Source organism: Talaromyces proteolyticus (genome assembly GCF_021365285.1).
Source record: "Talaromyces proteolyticus strain PMI_201 chromosome Unknown BGW36scaffold_4, whole genome shotgun sequence".
Lineage (NCBI taxonomy): Eukaryota > Fungi > Ascomycota > Eurotiomycetes > Eurotiales > Trichocomaceae > Talaromyces > Talaromyces proteolyticus.
In genome coordinates this window covers 276,336-299,422 of record NW_025764280.1, presented here as the reverse complement: position 1 = coordinate 299,422, position 23,087 = coordinate 276,336, and the positions used below count along the sequence as shown (strand labels likewise).

The following is a 23,087-nucleotide window of genomic DNA, read 5'->3' as shown; positions in this document are numbered from 1 at the left end:
AGGTGGTCAGCACATGGCGGCATTCGACTGAATTATCTGCATGAGTACTCTTCAATCCTGTATGCAGCGTGTGTCGTATTACGGCGAAACCCGGCTGCAGGAAAACCCGACCGCACACACTGCGAGAGACAAAGATAGAATTAATATACAGGCTGGTCTGGAGGGGGAGTAACCAGGGGGCTGCTGTCCCAACAGGTTCGTTTCGTTCGACCAGGCCATCCGTGGTTCACCACTCAGCTCCGGGGCCAGCGGCCAATCAGCGCGGATTACTCCGTATTAGCTGCTACAGGACGCACGGAACATACTACGGTGATTATTGTTTTCTTATTTAATATTTATTGATTGATTGATTACACAGGGAATTATGAATGTGACGTGGTATTGTGGTAGTATGGGCGATAGACTAATCGGCCATTATTCTCGAGGCACACATGAAAACTTCTCTCGGCGAATATGCAAGGGGAAGGGAACAGCCGGGGCATCATTAGCATCAACACATCATATTACTCTTATTACTACCACTACGTATTATACACTGTGCACAACGGCTGCCTTGCGTCTCAAGTGAAAAGTACCAGCGCTAACCGCAGTAGCTGCAGTGCTGGAGGTTCTCCAGAATGCATCGGCGAATCACCGCTCCGTTTCGCGCTGGTCTCGTTTCATGTATTTTAGGCGGCAACGCCAAGAACTTAAGGATAAACCATAGGCATGTAGTTGAATAATCATTTCATTAAGCTTCTAACAGCTTCGGTATCATTAATGGCATCACATATGAAATCAAAATGGCTAGCTTCCGCTATTTTCGTACAATATCGTCTGCTTCGCATGCATTTACTTGCCAACGTTGGTGAAGCGGAGGTAACTGCGGCATGTTAGCTATTACGTCCTCTCGTCTGACGGCCAAACAATACTCACGGCTTGACGGTACGGATGTTCTCGGCGCCAAACTTGGCCTTGGCAGCCTCGTCTGAGACAACTGGGGGAATGACGACGTCGTCACCAGGGAGCCAGTTGATGGGGGTGGTGACGCCCTTCTTGTCAGTGGTCTGGAGGGCCTGGACAACACGGAGAACCTCGGCAGTGTTACGACCAGTCGAGGCAGGGTAGGAGAGGGTGAGACGGATCTTCTTGCTGGGGTCGATGACGAAGACGGTACGGATGGTCAGAGCGAGACCTAGATAACAATCAGAAAACGCCAGAAAATCTGAATACAACACCGCACGCACCCTTGGAGTCGACGTTGGTGGTGTCCTGGTAGTCAACCATGTCGTACAGGTAAGCGACCTTTCGCTCGGGGTCGGAGATGATGGGGAACTTGAGGTTGGAGCCAGCGACCTCGTCAATGTCCTTGATCCACTTGTGGTGAGAGTCAACGTTGTTGGCGCTCTGCATATTCAATCAGTTGGGAGGTCCAATAATCATAGGTGAATCGGGCGAATCCACTGACCAGGCCGATGAGCTTGACGCCAATAGCGTTGAACTCAGGCTCGAGCTTCGCGAAAGCACCGAGCTCAGTAGTGCAAATGGGAGTGAAGTCATCCTATCCCTCACGTCAGTCTAGATCTAACGTCAAGTATATAGCACCATTTCCAGCTTACAGGGTGGGAGAACAGGACAACCCAGTTGTCGCCAATGAAGTTGTGGAAGTTGATGGGACCGTTGGAGGTCTCAGCATCGAAGTCCGGGGCAACAGAGCCCAAGCGGAGACTGTCACGGCCATGTTAGCAAGCAAGCAAGAAGGCGGCAGCCGGGTTGTGGAACATACGGAGCACGTTCGGTGGCCATTGTGACGGTTGAAGGATGAAGCTTGTTCGAGAGAGACGAGTAATAATACGAGTAGAGGTGAAGCAGACAGACAGACAGATAGACGCAGAGGGCGGCGGGCGGCAGTAAATAAATATAGCTTCCCCTCCACAGGCAGGCACGACCCCTCTCTCCACCAGTTCCTTCCCTGTGTGTACTTGTTAGGCATGTCGATGATGCTGTTCATACAGCCAGGCGCAATCACGCCATCGCCGGCTGCGGCACGCCGCAGCGGCGATGGGCCGCTGATGGTGCGTTTCTGAATGCTTATGAAAGTTCCCCATCTTTCTGGACCGACCACGGCGGGTACCTTATTGGCTGTAGGAAACAGCTGTTGCTTGTGCGGGCCAATGGCAGCCCACTGAGATTGCATAATGAGGAAGATGCGTAGCGCCGCCAATCAGAAGCAGTAAATAAAATCAGCCATGATTAGTCAACCCAGAAGTCTCGGGCGAGTCGTGCACAAGTGGGGCTGTCATCCGGGGCGCTTGTCCCTTTCAGGGCATGGGCCAGCACTTTAATTGTCAATGCTTCTAGCTTTCTACTGACGCTGCACCAGGCCTGGTCACTGTTCTTCCCAAACTATGGGTGCATTTCATTACTACTATATACTCGTCCCTCTCTGGCCACAACTATTTGGCCTTTCTGCCGCTGGACAGACACAGGAGACGCCATCGTCGAGAACCATTCGCATATATACACCAGCTTCTCACCCGAGATTGTCGGCCGAATGCCAGAGAGCAAAATAGTGCCCATTCTTTGCTAACCAATTGCCTGCAGAGAAGATGGCGCAATCGCGACCAGATCGCGCAAAGCAGCCGACCTCGCTATTTGATATTCAAGTATGAATCCCCATGGGAGCTGTGTCCAGGTGCTGTTGCTGGTCCGCAAGCAGCAGCTTGACAGTTGCACAGGAAGCACGATCATGTTTTCACAGTCATCGGGCTCACTTTCGGACTGGTGAATCATTTCATCATGCGATGCTCTTGTGCGGATTTGGTTTGATGACTGGTTCTGGTATACGGTGGACAGCCGGTACGGGACTCAATGTTGATGCACCAATTCCTAAATCACCGTTAGCACAATGCAAGACGAAAGACGAAAGACGAAAGACGAAAACGTACACTAGCAAATTTACTGCGAGCACGAATCTTCGGCCCGAAGAAGACAAGCACCCATGGCACAATAGTCAACAATGCACCCTAGCTATCGTGAGCAACGCCAAAACAAAACATCGACAAGGGAACTTACAATGCCGCCTAAAAGGCTGGAGGCTGCGGGGTATCCGAGGTTGGTGAACAAGGCATTGGTGACTAATGGAAAAACACCTCCCAACATATTACGGCCTGCAAAGAGTCAGCACATTAGCCTTAGAGGAGAGGTAGAGGTCTTACAGAAAGATTGAGCTGCAAGCGCAGAGCTTGCATATCGATGGTATGTGTCGGCGAGGTAGTTGAAAACTGCCAGATAGATAGAGAAAATGCCCATCGTAGCACATCCCACCGCGATTGCTGGCAAGATCCACGGAATAGATGAAAAAGATGTCCAGCCAAACCTGTACATATTTAGTAAACCGTCCTGTGGAAGGAAGGTATGATGACTAACCAGAAGAGGCCTACGGGCATCAAGATGGATTCGATACACGCAAAGTATAAGCGGCCTTCTGGAGTGCTGGACATCTTACCAAAACGAATTGCTATTTTTTCCTGGGCAATACTCAAAATAGTAGCCAGTATAGCACCCACCGACATCGCTAGAGAGATATCAATCAAATGAAAAAAAAGGGATATTTCAGTAACACTTACATGCGAAGACAGCACCAGACTGCTCAACTGTAAACCCGTGGTTGGTCTCAAAAACCAGAGGAATAGATCCAAACTGCAGGTACAAAATTGCCCAACTGAAAGACACCCAGATGGAAAAGAAAAATACCACTGGCTCGGAAAACAGTAAATCTGTGAGTAATGTGTCAGCTCATTAATCCATCAACTAGTTTGAAAATAAGGTGGTGTACGGAAAGGCCGATAGCATGAGATGCTAATCATCTTGACAAGCGACTCCCGCTCGTCATCGGCTTTCACCTTCCAGCGAATCCGACGAACTGTCTGTTTTTCCAAGGACCCATCAGATGGAAACACCACTCCAAAGTGGCCAGCTTCTTCAAGGCTTTCATACCATCCGTTGAGGGCACGAGCTTTGCGGCTTAGAAGAATGCTTCCCCGCGTCTCATCTAGGAAAATATACATGATAATCACAAAAACTCCGCTGACGATTCCATGGGACCAGTAAACCCATCGCCAGGACGTATGCGCGACGATACTGCCAGCGCAAATAGGAGCTAGGCCTGTTCCGAAGAGCGCTGCCCCAGCAAACAAGGCCATGGGTGTGTTACGGTCCTCGGCATGATAAATATCACTGATGACTCCACCAACCATGGTTGAATACGTCGCTGCCAGTGAGTGTTAGGAAATGCCGAGTTGGTTGGAAAGTCGAATACGTACATCCACCAACACCTTGAAAGAACCGAGCAACGAGCAATCCTCCAAATGAATTTGATCCACCACAGCCAAAAATACAAGCTGAAAAGAGGATAAGACGCACAAGTTAGCTTTTCATTTAACAACAACCATTATAAGCCCGAGGCTCACCTGTAAAAAGTACGCCACTGGCAATAAACACAGGCCGCCGACCGTTGATCTCAGAAAAGGGAGCCAGAACCATGGGGGCAATGGCAAACCCGACGCAGAAGACTGTAATACCAGTATTGAAGGCAACATTACTGACATTCCAGACAGGAAGCAGCTGCGTTGCGGTTGGTGTGATTTGACCAGCCGAATAACCAGCCAACAGGGTAACACAACATGCTAGCCATGTAATCACTGACTTGCGTGCACTCGACCAAAGGAAAGGAGAGATATATTTCTTCAAATCGGGGCATTGTGGTAGCGTAGCGGCTCCGGGCTTGGGTTCTGTCAGTCCAGCCGGCGCTGGGAGTGTGGTTTTAAAGCCGAGGTAGAGATGCTCAATATCTTGTACTTGTTGTGGGAGGTGACCTGGCTTTGCATCGGCTGGCAGATGTGAATCTTCGAGTGCAAGACTGGCATCAAGAGATACTGGTCCTTGAGAATGGCCAATATCAGGCGCCGCCATTCTGTCTTTGAGATACGATGCTTTTGCAAGAACAACACCAGGTCCCAGGAATGAACGGGATAGCAGTAGCACAGTTGAAGGACGCGAAGGAAGGTGGTCCCATGGCAGTATTAGAAAGTCCGAAAAGACAAGCAAAGCCTTAGTTATCCAATGCAGTCAGCAACAGCACTAAGCGATAGTTCGAGGCCGAGGGGAAATCCAAAAGTGGAGTCAAGCATCATTTTTTTTGGCAGGTTACGGGCATCTTGCCGGCTCGCTACAAAATCCGAGGTCAAAGATAGGCTTGCCACTTCACTCATAGAAACGTCGTGGCCCCATCCCCAAGCATGTGGGATTTTGATGACTCACAAAACGAAGCTTGTGCAAGAAAGTAGGTACTGATGATGCTCATTCTTACGCCGCATACCCGGCATCGCATGAGAATCGTTGGATGCGATTGGCCAAAACTGGTGGTCGCCGGGGAAATCGGGTCGGACTTGGCACCAACCTCCGAAGTGCCATTGCTGATTTCATAAGAATTGGATTCTTTCTCAATACGGCATCATCATGGCTGTAACTGCGGCGTTTAGGCACAGTTAGGGCTGATGGAAAGGGGCAGCTGGTTGGCTGCTAGATAGATATCCAACAAAGGCGCAATGTGCGCGTGGGAATGGCGGAATGCGCACTGCATGGCGCCTCAATCGTCGGCCTGGAATAATGATAACATGCAAGGCATCAACTACAGCAGCAAAGCAGCGATATTTATACCACAGAGCGTGGTATGGTCACAGTTCAAGCCACCGCCATGCGTTCAGTGCAACATGCAGTGTCATGCAGCGGCCCGAGCTCACAACAAACTCACTGGCAGAGAGCATGGTTCGAACTTCGCATTGGATGACAAACTGAAGGGCAAGCTGAAAATCCAAGACTGAGCTTGGAGCACGAACAACAATATCAGCAAAATCATGGTACTGTACTGAGAAGTAACTATGAGCAAGTGCTGAGCAAGTACTGCTGAGGACATACTAGGCAGCTTAAGCTCTCTAACCGATACCGTCCTAGCGCCCCCCAGATCACCCAAAACAACATCGCTCAACACCGACAGACAACAGCAAACAACTCCGGGCCACCACCGTTCGTAGCTCTTTTATGTCGGCTTTTCCTTCTTTCAATTCTTCTGATTCCAACTGATCGCAGTAATATAGACGTTTTGTGAAAGAACGCAATCTGAGCCACTTTCGCGATGCCTCCCAGAAAGCGTCCATCGGCTGCTGCTGACAGCAACGCGACTCAGTCGCCTGCAAAGAGAGCGCGCAAGTCAACCACCCAGACTGCGGCAACTGCGCGTCCCAAGCGATTCCCAAAGCTCCCACCACGCACAGCCAAAGTCAATGCGACAGCTAAGCCCAGTGCTACTCCTCCTGCCGCGACGAGCACCCCAAAGAAAAGGGGCCGTCCAGCCAAGAGTGCTCCGTCTGCAAAAGGTGCGTGACAGAATTGATGTCATTATCTGGCGATAGTTAACGCATGGATGAGTAGACGAAAAGCCCAAGACCAAGCCTAAAGCTGCTGCCGCGAAATCAAATGTCGTAGCAGCAAAAACAGTCACAGGTAAGCCTAAGAAGCGACTTGGAAGGCCTCCAAAGGCTTTGATCGAGGTTTCCAAGAAGACTACTGGGAAACGAAAGAGATCAATTGGAACATCCAAGAAGTCTATAGAAACGCCTGCCAAAAAGCAGGTTAGAAAATATACCCGGAAAGTTCCAGACGTGAATGGAGCCTTCGCGCACCTGAAGGAGAAAGAGCCCGACCTAACTATTGAGGTTCCTGAAGATGACGCATACGGACCCGAAGGCCGATCATACTGGCTTATGAAGGCAGAACCCGAGTCGCGGTTGGTAAAAGGTGTGGATGTCAAGTTCTCAATTGACGATCTACAAGCCGCTACAGAGCCGGAACCATGGGATGGTAAGATGGCTTTCGATAATTCTGACTATTGTTACTAACTGAATCGGATTAGGTGTTCGTAATCCTGTCGGTAAGAGTGCTTAGGACTAGTTTATTTCCTAATCTTATCTCTAATGTTCGTGCATAATAGCTCGGAACAACCTGCGCGCGATGAAGCAAGGCGATTACGCTTTCTTTTATCACTCAAGCTGCAAGGTCCCTGGAATCGTGGGCTTGATGGAAATTGTCAGGGAACACTCGGTCGACGGTATATATTATTTGAGAGAAGTACTTTTGTATGCTGACGCGTTTCACTGATAGAATCTGCATTCGATCCCGCCCACCCATATTATGACGAAAAGTCGACCCGGGAGAACCCAAAATGGGAGGTTGTCCATGTCGAGTTCCGTCGTAAGTTTGACAATATTCTACCGTTGGACAAATTGAAATCATATGGCACCGCTGGGAAGGCACTGGAAAACCTGCAGACTCTGCGCCAGTCCCGCGTAAGCGTGTCCCGTGTTACACCGAAGGAATGGGAATTCATTACGAAGTTGATTGAGAAAGCCAACAAACCCAAGTCCGAGGCTAAAGTCGAGACCGCCCCAGAACCGTCTGCAGCGACAGCACCAGAGTCTGAAAGTCCGGCCGATAACAAGACTGCCGATGGGGCAACAGGATCTGAGAATAAGGAGGGACAGCAAGAGGCACAGAACAAAACGCACAATTTAGATGGCCAACAGTCTAACGGTGCTGACACTGTCAACGGTCATGTTCCTAGTGAACCATCTGCTCCTGTGGTTGACAGAGGCGATAAGCCCCGGGAAAGCGAGACGAATAAGTCAATTTTCTCTTTGTTTTGATGGATGGCGGTTTGATATCGGTTGTTAATTTCGAATGCGGTTATTTATTCCTAACCTGATGTTTTTTTTTTCGTTGCTTATGGCTTTTCAGCTCTTCAATTGCTCCGGACGTAAAGCATAGAATCGGACAGGGAGGAGCCCCAGGCTCTTAGGAAAGCCCAATTGCTCCTCTGTCTTGATCAGATTCAGCCCCGCTTCTTTGAAAATATTTCTAAATTTCCCATCCGCTCTAGTAACAGCACTGTCTACTGAGTCAAAATGGTCGTTCCCGTCGACGTCCGTAGACAGATTCTCCTTCAAAATAATGAGCCCAGAATCCGTCAAGGCATCGGCAGCTCGTTTTAAATATTCCACTAGCTGGACATCAGTGAGATGTCCAACACACCACTGATTCCAGATAAGATCATATTGCTTTTCAGGAACCCAATTCTCCAGACCCGTAATATAAATATCCCCCACGACGCCATTATTCTTCTTCGCGAAGGGACCGTCGCGAAGAGCCTGCGCGAATTTCTCAATCGGCTCAACGATATCAACCACTTCACACACGTTGCCCAGAAATCCTTCCGTCACTCGACCGATTCCTGCGCCGCAGTCGACTCCCAAACTGATCTTCTCGAGTTTCCCTCGCGCCGTTTGTCGTAATATTAAGCGACGGACCTTGGCCAAAAAAGACGCAGATCCCCGTAGATCGATAGCCGAGATCTGTGGAAATCCACCCAGCATGCCATCGACGGTTGGTGGTGTGTTGTTCCAATACTGAATCGAGGAGGCATGATCGATGTGGGAGTCGGGAGGAGGTTCGGGAGTTGCGATGTCGCTCATCTTTTATTATTTCGTCAACGATATACAGATGGCATCAATAGATTCTTATAGCATTGAGATATGAGCTATATCAATTGGTGTTTTGGAAGCCGTCGAGTCGCAGAGGAAGAATTGGCGCAAAACAGATACCTGTCAGCGCTGGGACGAAAATGATTGTTACCTGCATTGGATTAATTAAGCGCATAAGTTTTTTCCCCACAGTTCTGCAGGAAACGCTGAAGAAAGTCAACAGTCCCACGTCATCTCTTATTGTCGTCCAATAACAATGGCCTTCATCTGAACTTTATTAAACGAGATGTTTCCGATTCTTTAGCGTCGGCTGGGTACATGTGCCTGAGCGATTTTGAAGCACAAGGATTCTGGCTTTCAGCCCTGACGCGTTATTTAGACCATGATCATAATCTACCAGTCGTCCCTGGAGTTCTACCTAGTTAAACTTTACAAACGGCATCTAGACAAATTACATGCGTACATATATCGATACTGCAATTGGAATGGCTGTTGCACGCGACACCTTTATTCTTACAGTGAATTTCTGGTAAACAAAAAGCCTCCCGACCCTGTTGCCCTCGGTATTTTCACAGCATAAGATGCTCACGCAGACAAGTCGCTTGTTGTATCTACACAATGAGAAAGGGAGAATCCATCGAGTCCATTCGCGCCAAATGCTGCGGATGCATGTGGATGCTATACATACAATCGTGATACCACCCATTTTTCCCACAAACCCCAATGTTCTCGTTTCACGTACATCCCATTGTCGCCCAAGTCGTTGGCAGTCAGTAGACTGAGTTCTCCTATTGATAAGGCCTGTGTTGGCCATTGGTGAGTCTCTGAGTCTGATGTCTCGCTCTGCGAGTGATGCGCAGATACGACGTACGAAGAATCAGTATCTTCGCTTCTTTCGTCTTCATAGAGACCGTTATCCTCTTCTTCTGTTGATGTTAGGGGTGGGATCTCCACCCCATGAATGACTTCCGAGTCAAAATGAAAGGCATAGTCAATGTGCTGTAGGTCCACACTTTCAAGATGTTCTATTTCGTTATGTAGCACTGAAAGAATATCTCGCCACCTACTTCCTTCCCGTAGATATACGTAGGGTATGCGAAGCTCTCTCAATCGAGATCCATGGCGCCGCACTATGGCGATTATCTCCGCCGAATCAAGTTTCCAGCCCTGTATTCCCAGACAACGTAAACGTGGCCAATGGAGATGGTTGAATATGTCCTCTAAAGGTATAGAAACGGGTAAGTCGGCAGAGAAGCCGACACTTATCGTAACTAGATTTCGCGCTGCAAGTAAGAAGTTGCGAAAAACTCCAGAAAGCCCAATCATCATCGACGTCACATCGTGGGCTGACTGAAAATTAACATCCAAGCAGGTGAGACGTTCTCCGAGACTAGACATGACTAGCTCGGGCGTGTGTAACAATCTCACTGCGGCTTTCGGGCTAAGTTGGGGCCCAAGGAATCGGACAGAGTGGCACGTAGAGCCCAGGAGAGCGACCCCCAAACTTTGCACCGCATGTGAGCATGCTGGGTCCCAGTCAAGATGGAGATCCCTCTCTGGGTTCCCTCGTCTTGCTAGTTTCAAGATCTCTTCATCCGCCTGATCCTGAAGCCGAAGAAGCTTTACTTGCTGCAAGGATGAGAAGAAGGACATTGCTCTCTTCAGTGCAGCCAAGTCATTTGCATTTTCGACTAGGAATTTTTGGTCCGCTAACCGTAGTCGGTGAATCTCGGAGAGCGAGTGATGGTCTAAAGAGACATCGGCGAGAAAGTTCTCCCAGTCTAAAATGGATTTTGTCAGTGTGTGAATCCAACGATGAAGTTCCAACTTGATGGGAGCATACCGCGCCCTAGATAGAAGGGTCGGACCATGTATGTAAAATGCCGCGTATGGCAAGCCAATTGCATATCGACCAGTTCATTGAGCCTTTTGAATCCATCCCGTGAGAATCTCAGCGTAAAGTGGCGGAATTTTCGTGGTGTCGCAATTCTCATAAATCGTTTGCAGACCAGTCTGTACCTGTCCAGATCTGATTTCTCGCCGCGTGGAAAATTCGCTTCGCTGCCATTTCTTTTAATTGCTGATAAGATGAGGCCACGTCGACTAATGCGCCCATCAGAAACCTCTTCCGACCCGACCACCAGGAAGAACAATATCAGGTTCAACAGCTCGTCGGCCAGGCAATCGATGAGACATTGCTTATCCATTGTCTCAGCAGGCAGGGCAGCCGACTCACCGGCTGTGGCACACGCCAACTAGCATAGAGGGGCAAAGCAGAGTAAGATAGTGTGGGAGAGAAATTTAGAAAAAGGAAAGACAAAAAGTAGACAGAAAAAGCAAAGAAGAGATCGAAGCGGCGGCAGTTCAAATGCCGGAGGTTCCCTTTTTAACAGACGGGCCCGTCCACCCACCAGCAAGTAAATGCAAGTAGCCGGAGAAATCGGTCGTCGAAAATGGCATTGTTTGGAGCCCTGCAGAAACAAGCTGGCAGCACTAGAAGGGTTGGGGGAAGCAGGTCTCATGTCGCGACAGATCCATGCATGTGCTCATGCTGCTCACTGACCTGGACTTGCAGCAAGCAGCGGACCCTGGCGGGCTTCGTCGTCGATGGACCTGTCGAACGCTAGATCAGCCATCCACACCACGGTCACATGACTGAAAAGGTACCAAAACCCAGGAGCATCATGCAGCGTATGCATTGACTGGGTTCGTTTACTGTGTCAACTGGTGAAGCTTACTGTGTAGCGTCTGCAAGTCGGGAGGAACGATTGGAGATGGAAGATGTATCTGAAGAGCGGAAGCCCTGCATGTGTACGGCCGGCGCCTAGCCGGAGGAGCTAGCTCAGGAGCGGCCAACTAGTAACAGTACAGCGTGCGACGACGCCTAGGGGTAACCTGCATGCCCTGAAGGACTGGAGAGGGGTGCCCCGCTTCCTGGAGGGGAGCACAGCGCCATGGTCCTCCACGGCAGAGCGCTGTACGGGCGCTGTGTGGGCAATCTGCAGTGCTGCTAAACCTGCACATGCCCTAAGGCCCAGCGCGCGCCAGCCAACCGTCGCGAGAATCGTCACTGCCATCGAAAGGCCGCATAACATTCAAATGTCGCCCAGCCCATCGCTGCCAGTCACTGGCCTGACGCGGACGCTGCGGCCCACCTCCTCGACACGTTGCGCGCTGGATTGAAACCGCAGAACACCACGACGCTGCTGTACATGCGAGCCTGTCGTCTGCCAGGCACTAGGCCATCGGACGGGGTTGTGCGCGCCCAATCACGGCCGCAAACGTCGCAATCTTAATCTAGACGCCTTAGTTGATGGGTGATATTTACCGGTCTAGTCACTTCTGCAGATGGACGATGCAGGCCACTTTCTGCAGTCACCAACACCGTCATGCACCAGCCAATGAAGGCCCCAGGCCAATTACTTGCTCTGACCGGCCAGCGAACTGACATGGCCGGGCCTATTGGCTTATATTTTCCGGCACAGCCTGCGTGCTCGCCAGGCGCAGACCATCAATTGGGCCAGGATTGTTGGCGATTATAAGTATGATATCCGACCCGCTGTCCATGTAGCATTGAGATCCGATCATGAGTTCTCCTTACGTGGCACACTGTCAAACATCAAGAGCATGCATTTGGAATTTGCAACACGGCATGAGAGCCCGATGTCAAGTGCCTTTCTTATCAGAGGTGGCCTTTGGCACTCTTCATTCGACGCTGCCGGATATCTGTACTACTTATTTTGGATTCAAAGCTGCTGGCAGATGCACTTGCCACCTCCTCTGCTTCTCCCGTCTGCAAGACGTCCACTTCAAAAACCTCTAGGGATGCCCATCCTTTCTTATTCCTTTCCGTGTTTACTGCTTGTCCACCTGACCGGGTCTCTGCTGACACGATCAACGCACTCAGATTTTCCTCTGTAATGGTAGGCCCATACGGGTCGGCGATTTGTACTAAATGGATATATAGATCCGGCACCACTTTGATTGACACGCGCTTGCCATTAGGACCAGGGTTCTCTGTCCGCTGAATACTAGATACCTGGTTTTCAGGTGGGTTAAAGTCGACTATAGCTTTCAGAAATGACGCAGTATTTTGCCATCTATCCTCCCAGCTCTCTAGATATTCTGCGAACTTCTTATTGACGAGCATTTCGTCTCCAGTTATGCCAACGGTGAGAGATCTGTTGCCCTCATTGTTGAAGGGATCCAGTGCCAGTGCTGTAGCTGTCAGTAGTAATTTATGCCCAAGATGTAGATGATCAAATGTGCCGCCGACGATGACTGAGTAGTGTTTAGTAGATCGCCCTTCCTCTGCAACCAAGACCCCCTCTGGTGAGATTGACGCAATTCCTCCAGGGAGCTTGCTGTAAGATACAGAAGCACCGTATTCCGAAAACCTAGATGCCAGACGCTCGCCACTGATTGTATCCAGCACATAAGCACGATCCCAAGCCCTCTGCGAGATTGCTAGTGTTTTGAGGTTGGTAACAGGGCCATGTAATCTCTGTTGTTGAACTTCAGAACAATCCTGGTCATCGACAAAGAAAACCCTGACATCCACGCCACCTGGGCCATCCAGTTCTACATTATCAGAAGCACTGACTGTACCTACGAAGGTGTAAAACGTAGCTAGCAAATGCTGCAGGCTAGCGAAGGCTTTAGAACGAGGCTGGTACTGGGCAGAGAGCAATTGAGGAATTACCAAGGCGATATCGATCTTGGCTATATTGGACGTGCCCCGTATCTGACTCGAGACGTCCGCGAAAACTCGCGACAGAGCTCGATCGTACGCATCCTTCAACTGGCGCACCGCGGGGGAAGGCGGGGCCGGGAGCAACGCGAGGACGTACGGGACAGTCTGAGAATCGTGCTCCATGATGGACGGTGTTCGAGCGTAGAGGCGGCAGATGGTCGATCCGCTGTATTCGTCAGCACATGCTCAGCAGCGAGGACAAGAGATCTGCAGTAAAAACAAGTGTTGTTGGAGGAAGAGAAGAAGAAGCAGGAGGAGAAGAGAGATGTTGCCCTCGGAAGGAGCCACAAGCGGCTAGGCCGTCTGTGGTTGGTGACTGCCTTCCAGTTACCATCCAAGCCTCTAAGGCTCTAACCAGCGCGGGGAAAGTCCACCGCCAAAGAAACACCGCAAATAATAGCATCTCCATCTCCATCTCCACCTCCATCTCCATGCACACTGCCAACAGCCTCTCCCCCGCCCCCGTTGAGATGACCACCTGAGAGCTCATCCAGTGCCCTGCATCAGTGCGTTACACACGGCACAGGCTCTCGGTGCTGGTTGCTGGGGCTGTCAAAGCATCCTTTCGTTCGTTAAATGCGCTCCTTCAGGCACTAATACTCCTCACCTGTCGCCGTCCGTCAGCGATTCCCTGCTGGCCCGTCAACATAAGCCCTTTCACCAAGCAAACTCTTCGAAGCATCTGTCGAAATGTCCAACCCTCCGCCGCAGCAGCAGTACGAGACCTCTCGGCGCCCCCCTACTTATGCTCGGCCTTCGGAAGAGCTTCATATTCCCTTGTCTACTACCACAATCGCTTCCAACCCTCCGAGTGCGCATGGCCCTCCATCTATAAACATCCAGCAGTCGACGCCTCAGCATTCCCAATACCCTTCTAGCACTAGCACCCTTCCTAATGCCCTACAGCCGGGGAATGGGCCCAATCGGCCAGCTCCCACGTCTACCAACACCGCTCCCTCTGGCGCACCTACATTACCGCCTCTCTCTACGCAATCGCACCAGATGACGCCCTCTCGGTCGGGAACAGTGAACCACAGTCATGGTCACTCCAGATCGAGCCCGGCAGGGTTTGAGCAGCATAGGTACAAGCAGTATGGGGCAACGCCAGAAAGCGCCAAGTATTCATCACCGCCGGGCTCTGGATATCTGCCTCATACGCCCTCGGGCGCAAAATATTCCCCACTGGGCCTGGCAGATATACGGCCACCGAGTGACTCGTTGCTGATGGACCACCCGATGACACCTGGGTCTCATCCTGTCAATGGTGATATGCAGTTTCCAACAAATAGCAACTATGTTGCTCCGTGGCCGATATATGCCGTCGACTGGTGCAAATGGCCTATGTCGTCAGGAGGATCTTTTGCTGGGAAAGTGGCCCTTGGAAGCTATCTAGAGGATGGCCACAATTTTGTATGTCTCTGCGAATACCTTCTTGACGAGACAAATGCTAATCGCACATCAGATCCAAATTCTAGACCTTCACCGCAAGCAACCTGAATCAGATACCCCAGATGTTGCCCCTGGGGATGTGGAGTTAGAATACGTGAAAACTGCCGAGGCGACACATTCTTATCCAGTGACGAGGATATTATGGGAGCCTCCATCCTCTCAAAAACAATCCACGGATCTCCTTGCGACATCAGGCGATCACTTGCGTTTATGGTCGCTACCAAGCAATTCTCACATGACGCATAATTCCAATTCAGTGACTGGCCGAAATCCAGGTCAAACAGTGGCCAAGTTGTCCCCTCTTGCCCTTTTGTCCAATTCCAAATCTCCTGAACATACAGCACCCATCACAGCATTGGATTGGAACACTATCTCGCCGAGTCTTATCATCACGTCTAGCATCGACACAACGTGTACAATCTGGGATATCCCCACCTTAACAGCCAAGACTCAGCTCATTGCACACGACAAAGAAGTGTATGATGTGCGATTTTGTGCGAATAGCGTCGATGTTTTTGTTAGCTGTGGTGCGGACGGTAGTGTTCGCATGTTCGATCTCCGAAGCTTGGAACATAGTACGATTATATACGAACCTTCTGAAAAGAACGAGAAAAGTAAGTAACTCAACGTCGCTACTATGAAACTGCTTGCTCATAATATCTAGTCATGAGTCCCGGAGGATCAAGTCCGTCAGCCTCCGGACATGGAGCAATGTGGCCACCTCCTCTCCTACGCATAGCTAGTGAGTTATCGGTGTTGTTATATCGTTATGAAGATATTCTAATTATATTTCACAGCATCTCCGCATGATTCCCATTTACTCGCGACATTCTCGCAAGACTCCAATATCATCCGCATCCTTGATGTTCGGCAACCGGGCCAAGCTCTAATAGAGCTCAAGGGACATTCAGCCCCGATCAATTGTATAGAATGGTCTCCCAGCCGCAGAGGGACGCTGGCATCTGGAGCTGATGACTCTTGTGTTCTTATCTGGGATCTTTTCAACCAGCATAATGCTGCTCAAATACCGCCTCCCGCTGCCCCTGGCGTTACGACGGGGCCGTCTACCTCAGAACGCGGCCCTGCCGCTGCTTGGCAGTGCGATTACGAAATCTCGAACTTGTCCTGGTCACCCCAAGGTGCTACAGCGCCATCAGGCCACCCTCGCGACTGGCTCGGGGTTTGTGGTGGCAAAGGATTCTGGGGAGTGGCTCTGTAAACCCCTTCATACGGATTGCTGCCAGTTTAGAATGTCTGAAATTTTCGCTATTACCTACTATCATTTTCTTTTATATATTGCTCTCCTTCCACGTATCCTTGAAGTTAGTGTGGCCTCTTCTCTATTCTCATCTTGGACGCGTTTCTCGAACGGCATCGATTCATGAGACCCATGACTTTCCAGTTGCTTCTCTTTGTACCTCTGTTATGACCTGTGCGCGCATTAAGAAAAGAGGGCCATTTAGTATAAACTCTTGAGCGTAAATCTTCCTTTACGATTTTGCTTCTGACATCTAATAGAAGGGAGAAGAATAGGCCTGCATCAATGTAAGCAATAGATGTCCAAGGAGAATTGATCAATTATCAACGCATTGCATTCATGTAATGCATGAAAAGGAAAAGATTTAACCTCCCATTTCTAAATACCAAGTAATTTTTATATTTGACAAGACGCACAAAAAGCAGACAAGAGTGTGAGATGCTAATAGGATAAAAAAGGAAAAGAGAATGGATAATACATAAAAGCCTGCACTGGGATATTCAAAACACACAGGATTCAAGTTTTGATATATACATTATGCAGGCCTTGAAAGGGAAGAGGTGGAAATTTACACCCTTATTTCGTTCCTTGGAAAGGAGCTTGGTTATAGTGAATTTCTTCATGATTGAAACTGGGCCAATAGCCTGTTTTCCAATTGGCGTGCCATTTTGACACTTGGTAAATCGACGGCTCTCCAAAAGATGTCTGCGAGCCAAAGAGCGATCGGCAGACAGATAGACCATCCAATGGCAGCCCCAGAGAGGAATTGTAAATTGGTTTCGCGTCCGGTCAATCCCCAGATATTATACATCAGGACAAAGCCGAAGCCATGAAGGATCGGACCATGTACGATGTAAAACGCGTACGATATCTGTCCGAGATACTGAGAGAGTGGGTTAACGAAGATTTTCTGGATCGGCTTGCAGTTGTTGATGCTCGCAACAATCAAGACAGCGCCGACTGTTTGTGGGAAGCGATGAGGTTCTGGATAAGGTGCTGGTGTTATGTAGGTCAACCAGACAAACCCGGGGGTGTATGGGTATCCAATATTCGGCGAAGATCCAATGTAGAGTCCTAAAACGAAAGTTGCCATCCAGATTTCTCGGTGTCGTCGCTGAAGGAAGTGTCGGATAGGGCTGGTATTGATCTGTTTCTCTGCAATCGTCGTGGGCGACGGGTTCCAGATACCATTAATGAGGTCTATCTCAGCGAGCAATAAGCCGCTAAGGAAAAGGACCACCTCCCAGCGACCCCATCGCATACAGAACCAAAGAATAGCAAACTCCAGAACCAAGCGCACTTTGGTTGTGAACCGACAGGTAGCGAGAATGGTGACGAAAAGCACAATCGAGCTACGAAACTCAACAGGGATAGTCCAGAGATGGGGGTTGTAGTTGTTGTAGTACAAACCCCAGTCCCAAAAATTCACCAAGCGGCATAGGGTTCCGTAAAAGTCCCAGAGCTGTATGTACGTTGTCCTCAAAATGATCGGGTTTTGCTCGTTCGTCCCCGTGACTGTGCGGCCTTTGGCGACAACCCAGTCGGAATAGTTATACAATCCTAAGCGAATCGCGATGAGCACACAGAACATGCCGACTATCGACGGCACGTAGAGGCGGAAGCCGCGGCGGAAGGTTGCGGAGGAAAGCACGGTGAAGGTTTGTTCAAATGATCTATTTCGAATTGTCTTCAAGGGTCGGTAGGACAGGACATAGCCGGAGATGACGAAGAATATGGCGACCATGATGTGGCCAGAAAAGAGCAGGTGAATGATAGGTAGCTTGTGGACTCCGAAATTCTGCTTGTTGAAGCCCCAGCCGACGTGGGTGTCCCATGTATAAGTGAAGAAAAAGTGAAAATTGAAGACGAGCAGGCATGCCCAGCCTCTCAGTCCATCTAATGCTGCAATGTCATGTAATCGTTTCGGGATGTCGGGGTCTCCGCCTGTAACCAAATGCTGTAGATAACTCGGCACGGTGAATACCAAAAACTGTGAAAATATTCGTTCCGCATACTCTGGGAGGCCCTCGTCCCGCTGCATGAAGATCGATTTCGACGCATAGGCGGCCGAGCCATTGGGGATTGCATGATGCACGTGCGTGGTGCCTGGCGGAGGCTGGTCTAATTGTACATCTCGTGGAGCGTCAACTTCTGGCAGGCTGAATTCAGCAGGCCGGTCTCGGGGCAGGTCGCGAGGCAAAATTGACGGCGCGTCATGCTGTGCCATGCTCACAGACTGCCTGTGTCTCAACTGCTCCCTCATCTGGTGGGCAAGTCGAGTCAACGGGTATGTTCATTGAGGTTGAAGCTCATCGCAAGTCGCATCGCATGATGGCACTCAAGTTCCGGGGCGACGTGGAACTTCAGTTCATCGTAGGCACAGAATGCGGCATCAGTTGACGTTTCGAATTGGCTTGGTTCCAAGGAGCGATCCGGGGAAGAGCCGCCGGTCACAAAGTTATTTTTTATAATTAGCAACGCCTGGTCGGGGTGGCGTTACTGTGGAGAACAAACAGCGTGAGCAGGCAATCGAGGGCGTGCAATCGGCGGCAAGAAAGGGACGAGTGGGTGAGGAGGCTTGAAGCCGCGAGACAGCGAGGGGGGTATGGAGAGGGAGGATGGAGATCGTGAGAGAGTGAAGTGAACAATAGTTAAAGATCATGCCAGTTGGACTGTTGTTGCTGGTCACGGGGAGGCGGTGCGGCCCACCCATTGCTTGGTCCTGAGTTAGCAGCAACTGCTAATCTCATGAAGAACAGCCCCTGGCTAGGCTGGAATCTACATACCTCCTGTCAGAGAGTGTCCAGAGCATACGTTGGCTCTTGGCATGTCTTATCCAATTGGCCGCCCGAGACCTTGTCCAACATGGCTTGCAGTGTTGTCCTCACTCGAGTCCGTCAACTGCCGCTACGGGGTACACAGTTGGCCTGCATCGAAGTTCATAGACGAGTTTACTACCTACGGGTTAGACTGTTTCAAGAGATTATAGTATTAATATTAATACAACACTGTTTCAACGCTGCAAAGACTCGAGAGTCGATTGTTGAGCCACGGTGGCTGGTAACAGTCACGTGATATGCAGCAAACTATTTGCTCGAGTGTCAATGACACGTGACCCAGTGACAATTTTGAATTTCCCCTGTGAAGCTTCTCGCTGGGACTTGGCAGACGGTCTGGAAGATATTATTGTGCACACACTGATATAAATGATATAAAGTAATTAAAGCAAATGAAGAGCTGTCGGTGGATAAACAGCCTGCAGTAGTGCCTTGTCCAGCCCCATTAGAATTGGACTATTGCAGGCGCGCTGCCATGAGCGACCGAGAACCGCCTTGCCCATTGCTGTAGAGAACAGAAAAGAAATAAAATAATAATCTTAAAATCTATGCTTGCAAGCCTGGCAGCCGTACGCTGGATGTAGCTGTGCATTGGCAGGCCATCGGCGCTCCTTGCCGCAGCCAGAGAGGCGCATCCAACCTCCGTTTTGGAAAAAGGTGAAAGACGCGCATCCGGCTTCCAACTTTCTCCTCGCCTCACGCCCGCCGCAGAACACGACTCCCATCCCCGCCAGATGTCGCAATAAAACTACCCCCGTCCAGATAGAGCTGCAGTCGGTCGTCATCAATTTGATGACCCATTGCTGGGGCTGGCAGTCCCATCGCCGTCGCCATGGATTTGCGCTCGATGCTCAACAGCGATGCCAACGGCGGTGCCAAATCCCATCCTTCGCCATCATTACAGTCGTCGCCTGCCCGCCAGAGCTCTGAGCCACTGAGTACTCCGAGACCGACCGACGTGCAAACTCCCGGTGCATCCTCCTACCAGCATGGTTATTTCTCGCGTCCGCCGCAACCTCCTCCGTTACAGCCACCTCAGCATTCTCCCGTCGCATCGGCGCCATACAGCTCAACCCAGTCTCCGTACCAATACAGCTCAGCCTCATCGATAACAGGAGGTCCCCAGTCGCATCATGTCCAGAGCCCATCCCAGACGTATCCACCCGGCCACAGAGACTCGCACCCAGTCGCCCCCGCGAGTCCAGCCGTTTACGCTCAACCTCCGCTGGCTTCACCCTACACGCCACAATCGAGTTCGGCTTCTCAACTCCTGCAAAAACAACAGCAATCGTACTTCGCCCACCACCAGGGTCCTCAGCCTCTCCAATACGTTCCTGTGCCTTCGTCTAGATCCAGTCACTCGTCGCACGCAAGTGAAAGCCCTCACTCCGCTCACGTCCAGCAAACCTTCCCACCTCAACGACAGTTCTCTCCTCACCCGCAGCGCTCTCAACCTGGAACTCCTCTAGGTCCTCCTTCTGCGCCGTATCAACGCCTTCCACCTCAGTCCGTTCAGCCGCTGCCCACAGGAGACCCCCATCAAGCTCACCCAACTAGTCCGTGGGGTTCACAGGACATCCAAGGCCCTGAACTTAAGACGAGGAGCTCACCCAGCCGTCACACTGCATCGCCGTCAAGGCAGGTAGAGCAACCGTATGGTCAATATCCTGCAGAGTCGGATAGAGAGCGGAGTGTCAGCGTTAGTCCCAAAACGATCGTCTCTCGACAAAGTCTTTCACAAGATCAAAGAAACACACCACATCGCACGAGTGCGGACGAAGAACGGTGGAGAGACAGTCCCCCTGCTAGCCATTCCCATAGCAGTTATACTGCTGAGCACTCCAAACGCCAGTCTCTCACACCTCAGCAAGTATACCCCCAACCTCCACAGGCGATGCAGACAAGTAGCTCGCCCTTGGCCAGAAACACCCCGTCTCGTGAAACTCCTACCGCACCATCCCGACCTATAAAATCTGAATTCGGCCAGACCTCAAGCCCTCCCTCTGGTCGGCCACCAAAGCGGAAGAAAATCAGATATGATGAACCCCCGATATACGCCCGGAAGGTAACTAGGATGGGTGGAAAGGGCCCAGTAATACCGAATCCTCGACCACCAATTCCCAAGCATTCTCTTTTGAGATCTTCATTACAAGACCATCCGACAATCAAGCAAGAAATTGCTGCACCACCAACATCAGTGCAAACGCCTGTCAAACCACTTATCAACGGGCCTGTCAACGGTGCAACTCCGCCAAATGGCCGTGTTCTTTCGACTGGCCCTCCAGAACCTGTATTCGGCCCACTCGGGCCTTGGGAGCCATCCATTACCGGAAAAATTCCTTATGAAGAAGTTACGAAAGCCGTATGTGACTTCTTATTTAAAGAAGTCGTATTGAGGAAGGATCTCGCAGCTGGAGCCGCCGGGGCATCAGCCTCAGGGTCCGCGGCCTTAGTGGAAATCGAAGCCAAATTAGGACGAATTATAGATAAAGACAGGGGAGAGCGTTTACGACTACCGATTCTGACTGAATGTGTCATTCAAAGAGAAGCTTCTGGGCTCCGCACTGTTTTTGAAAGCTCTATGAGTCTTGTAAGTACCATTTCTAAACAGATGGAGTCTTCTAACTATATCTAGGCCCAACACCGTGCCATGAACAACTTTTTAAACGAGGCTGTGAAGCATTCAATGCCACAGTCGGGCTCTAATCGAATTCCACTATCTTACGCCCATAAGAGAGAACGAGATACTTTTTACGAGATATCGCCTAATGAACTACCTCCAGTCATCCAACATCATCTTCACCCCCGACATAAGCCCAAAGTCCGAATGACTACGGATCAAAAGACTGGCGAAATCATAGCCAAAATTGTTAAATGCCGACTCGCCGACCTCGATGTATACAGCCCTCAGACAAATGTGGACTGGCGTATATCCGTCAATCTCGAAATGAATTTTGATGGGGAGGTGCAGCATCTTCAAGTCTCGGACGGTGGAGGAGCTCGTGGCAGAGGAGGCAGCGATAGGATCAAAGATCGCATGAGCTACCGTCACCTAGCGTATCAGATTGATCTAACGCAAGTGGGCACAGCGGAGGTATGAATTATGCACCGTAACACTATTAATCTCCACCAGCTAACAAACGTCCCCAGGGAGTCGCTGAGCATGAACTTGAGGTTGAAATCTCCGCAGCCGAGGTTCGACGACAAGGCAACCTTGCCATGAACAGAAGCGAGGCCAATCAATACGAAGACCTTATCAAAGGATTCGTGGACAACGTTCGAGTTCTCGCTCGGTCTGTTCCAAACGCATAATATATTATTCATCACTATGTTATCATATTCCAAGTTTCTACCAACCATTTCCATATACACCGAACGATGATGAAACAGAGCGAGAAAACAGCAAAACTCGATCAAAACGAAGACCACTCATTTTAAAATGCTCTTTCTCATTACGATTTTCGGGATGTGTTTTAGAAAGAGGAGTCTGTGAGCGATTTCACTTATTTCTTTTCATTTTATCTCGTTCATCCAGTTGAATACTGGTCAAGGCGTTTTTTTTTTGGTCTTTCCATCATAACGACGAGAAGGAACAGGTAGAGGGCCGGCCATTATATAATGTGTATTTGAAACTCATCTTTTTCTTTTCTTGTCTCTATCTTCTCATGGTATTATCATTCGTCGCGGACATCGGGGGTGTAAGGAAACGGTTTTGTTTGTTTTTTTCTTCTTTTTTTCTTGTTTTGAATTCTCTTCTCCTTCGATTCGAGCCCGTGCCCACTGTTTCAATGTTTGGAGATCTGTCTTGCGCTAGCAGCCTAGCTTTATGCATAGCAGGGTGGTCTTTGATTCGTATGTTATTACTAGGTACATATGATTGAGATATTGATATTATCTCTTATTTTTGCTGATCTAATAACCGCGTCAATTGGGATATGTATTGTATACTTGAAGGACAGCAGATGACCAATCAATGCAAATACCAGTTGACATTAATATCCAGTACTTACGATTATAGTGCTGCTATAATAAATGCGTGAACTTGAATGTTCGGAAATGATGATTCTGCATTCAATATTAATGTTTCAACCATTCATGCAATTAGTTTTTGAGATAATGCCAAATCTAGATACTTGCAGCCACTCCCTTTTCACCTCAAATAACAATTAGAAGAACGGACGCCTATGGTCAAATTCATTATGTTGCTGCACATT

The 23,087-nt window shown here is 49.8% G+C and overlaps 11 protein-coding genes across 11 annotated transcripts; 3 read left to right on the top strand and 8 right to left on the bottom strand.

The window, feature by feature from the left end:
- Nucleotides 1-401: 401 nt before the first annotated feature.
- On the bottom strand, nucleotides 402-2,197 carry BGW36DRAFT_373603 (mitochondrial peroxiredoxin PRX1). Its single transcript, XM_046215595.1, has 6 exons — nucleotides 1,766-2,197; nucleotides 1,599-1,707; nucleotides 1,448-1,540; nucleotides 1,227-1,386; nucleotides 916-1,174; nucleotides 402-862 (listed from the first exon to the last, which is right to left on the bottom strand). The coding sequence occupies exons 1-6, from the start codon at nucleotides 1,783-1,785 to the stop codon at nucleotides 832-834; spliced, it is 672 nt and encodes a 223-aa protein (XP_046073894.1). The 5' UTR covers nucleotides 1,786-2,197; the 3' UTR covers nucleotides 402-831.
- Nucleotides 2,198-2,847: 650 nt separating this feature from the next.
- BGW36DRAFT_356854 (putative MFS multidrug transporter) lies at nucleotides 2,848-4,953 on the bottom strand (the record flags this gene model as incomplete). The annotated part of the gene is made up of 9 exons (XM_046213819.1): nucleotides 2,848-2,868; nucleotides 2,928-3,005; nucleotides 3,055-3,149; nucleotides 3,198-3,358; nucleotides 3,409-3,556; nucleotides 3,609-3,758; nucleotides 3,818-4,252; nucleotides 4,305-4,382; nucleotides 4,452-4,953. 9 exons carry the CDS (start codon nucleotides 4,951-4,953, stop codon nucleotides 2,848-2,850), a joined length of 1,668 nt encoding a protein of 555 aa, XP_046073893.1.
- On the bottom strand, nucleotides 4,841-5,479 carry BGW36DRAFT_124451 (uncharacterized protein). The gene is made up of 2 exons (XM_046209312.1): nucleotides 5,302-5,479; nucleotides 4,841-5,091 (listed from the first exon to the last, which is right to left on the bottom strand). Exons 1-2 carry the CDS (start codon nucleotides 5,369-5,371, stop codon nucleotides 4,940-4,942), a joined length of 222 nt encoding a protein of 73 aa, XP_046073892.1. The 5' UTR covers nucleotides 5,372-5,479; the 3' UTR covers nucleotides 4,841-4,939.
- A 696-nt stretch (nucleotides 5,480-6,175) lies between these two features.
- Nucleotides 6,176-7,742, top strand: BGW36DRAFT_425019 (PUA-like domain-containing protein; the record flags this gene model as incomplete). Its single annotated transcript, XM_046220053.1, has 5 exons — nucleotides 6,176-6,416; nucleotides 6,472-6,900; nucleotides 6,953-6,970; nucleotides 7,031-7,147; nucleotides 7,201-7,742. 5 exons carry the CDS (start codon nucleotides 6,176-6,178, stop codon nucleotides 7,740-7,742), a joined length of 1,347 nt encoding a protein of 448 aa, XP_046073891.1.
- Nucleotides 7,743-7,829: 87 nt separating this feature from the next.
- BGW36DRAFT_356852 (alpha-N-methyltransferase NTM1) lies at nucleotides 7,830-8,567 on the bottom strand (the record flags this gene model as incomplete). The annotated part of the gene is made up of 1 exon (XM_046213818.1): nucleotides 7,830-8,567. One exon carries the CDS (start codon nucleotides 8,565-8,567, stop codon nucleotides 7,830-7,832), a length of 738 nt encoding a protein of 245 aa, XP_046073890.1.
- A 687-nt stretch (nucleotides 8,568-9,254) lies between these two features.
- On the bottom strand, nucleotides 9,255-10,783 carry BGW36DRAFT_292354 (F-box domain protein; the record flags this gene model as incomplete). Its single annotated transcript, XM_046210909.1, has 2 exons — nucleotides 9,255-10,357; nucleotides 10,420-10,783. 2 exons carry the CDS (start codon nucleotides 10,781-10,783, stop codon nucleotides 9,255-9,257), a joined length of 1,467 nt encoding a protein of 488 aa, XP_046073889.1.
- Nucleotides 10,784-11,308: 525 nt separating this feature from the next.
- Nucleotides 11,309-11,770, bottom strand: BGW36DRAFT_124176 (uncharacterized protein). The gene has a single exon (XM_046209311.1). It carries the CDS (start codon nucleotides 11,669-11,671, stop codon nucleotides 11,414-11,416), a length of 258 nt encoding a protein of 85 aa, XP_046073888.1. The 5' UTR covers nucleotides 11,672-11,770; the 3' UTR covers nucleotides 11,309-11,413.
- A 372-nt stretch (nucleotides 11,771-12,142) lies between these two features.
- On the bottom strand, nucleotides 12,143-13,625 carry BGW36DRAFT_124134 (pantetheine-phosphate adenylyltransferase family protein). The gene has a single exon (XM_046209309.1). The coding sequence runs from the start codon at nucleotides 13,450-13,452 to the stop codon at nucleotides 12,259-12,261; it is 1,194 nt and encodes a 397-aa protein (XP_046073887.1). The 5' UTR covers nucleotides 13,453-13,625; the 3' UTR covers nucleotides 12,143-12,258.
- Nucleotides 13,626-14,019: 394 nt separating this feature from the next.
- Nucleotides 14,020-15,997, top strand: BGW36DRAFT_425015 (WD repeat protein; the record flags this gene model as incomplete). Its single annotated transcript, XM_046220052.1, has 4 exons — nucleotides 14,020-14,739; nucleotides 14,792-15,392; nucleotides 15,443-15,520; nucleotides 15,576-15,997. 4 exons carry the CDS (start codon nucleotides 14,020-14,022, stop codon nucleotides 15,995-15,997), a joined length of 1,821 nt encoding a protein of 606 aa, XP_046073886.1.
- Nucleotides 15,998-16,655: 658 nt separating this feature from the next.
- On the bottom strand, nucleotides 16,656-18,253 carry BGW36DRAFT_395324 (putative acyltransferase; the record flags this gene model as incomplete). Its single annotated transcript, XM_046218030.1, has 2 exons — nucleotides 16,656-18,214; nucleotides 18,244-18,253. The coding sequence occupies 2 exons, from the start codon at nucleotides 18,251-18,253 to the stop codon at nucleotides 16,656-16,658; spliced, it is 1,569 nt and encodes a 522-aa protein (XP_046073885.1).
- A 1,452-nt stretch (nucleotides 18,254-19,705) lies between these two features.
- On the top strand, nucleotides 19,706-22,185 carry BGW36DRAFT_425013 (CYTH-like domain-containing protein; the record flags this gene model as incomplete). The annotated part of the gene is made up of 3 exons (XM_046220051.1): nucleotides 19,706-21,463; nucleotides 21,509-21,967; nucleotides 22,024-22,185. 3 exons carry the CDS (start codon nucleotides 19,706-19,708, stop codon nucleotides 22,183-22,185), a joined length of 2,379 nt encoding a protein of 792 aa, XP_046073884.1.
- Between the last annotated feature and the right edge of the window lie 902 nt (nucleotides 22,186-23,087).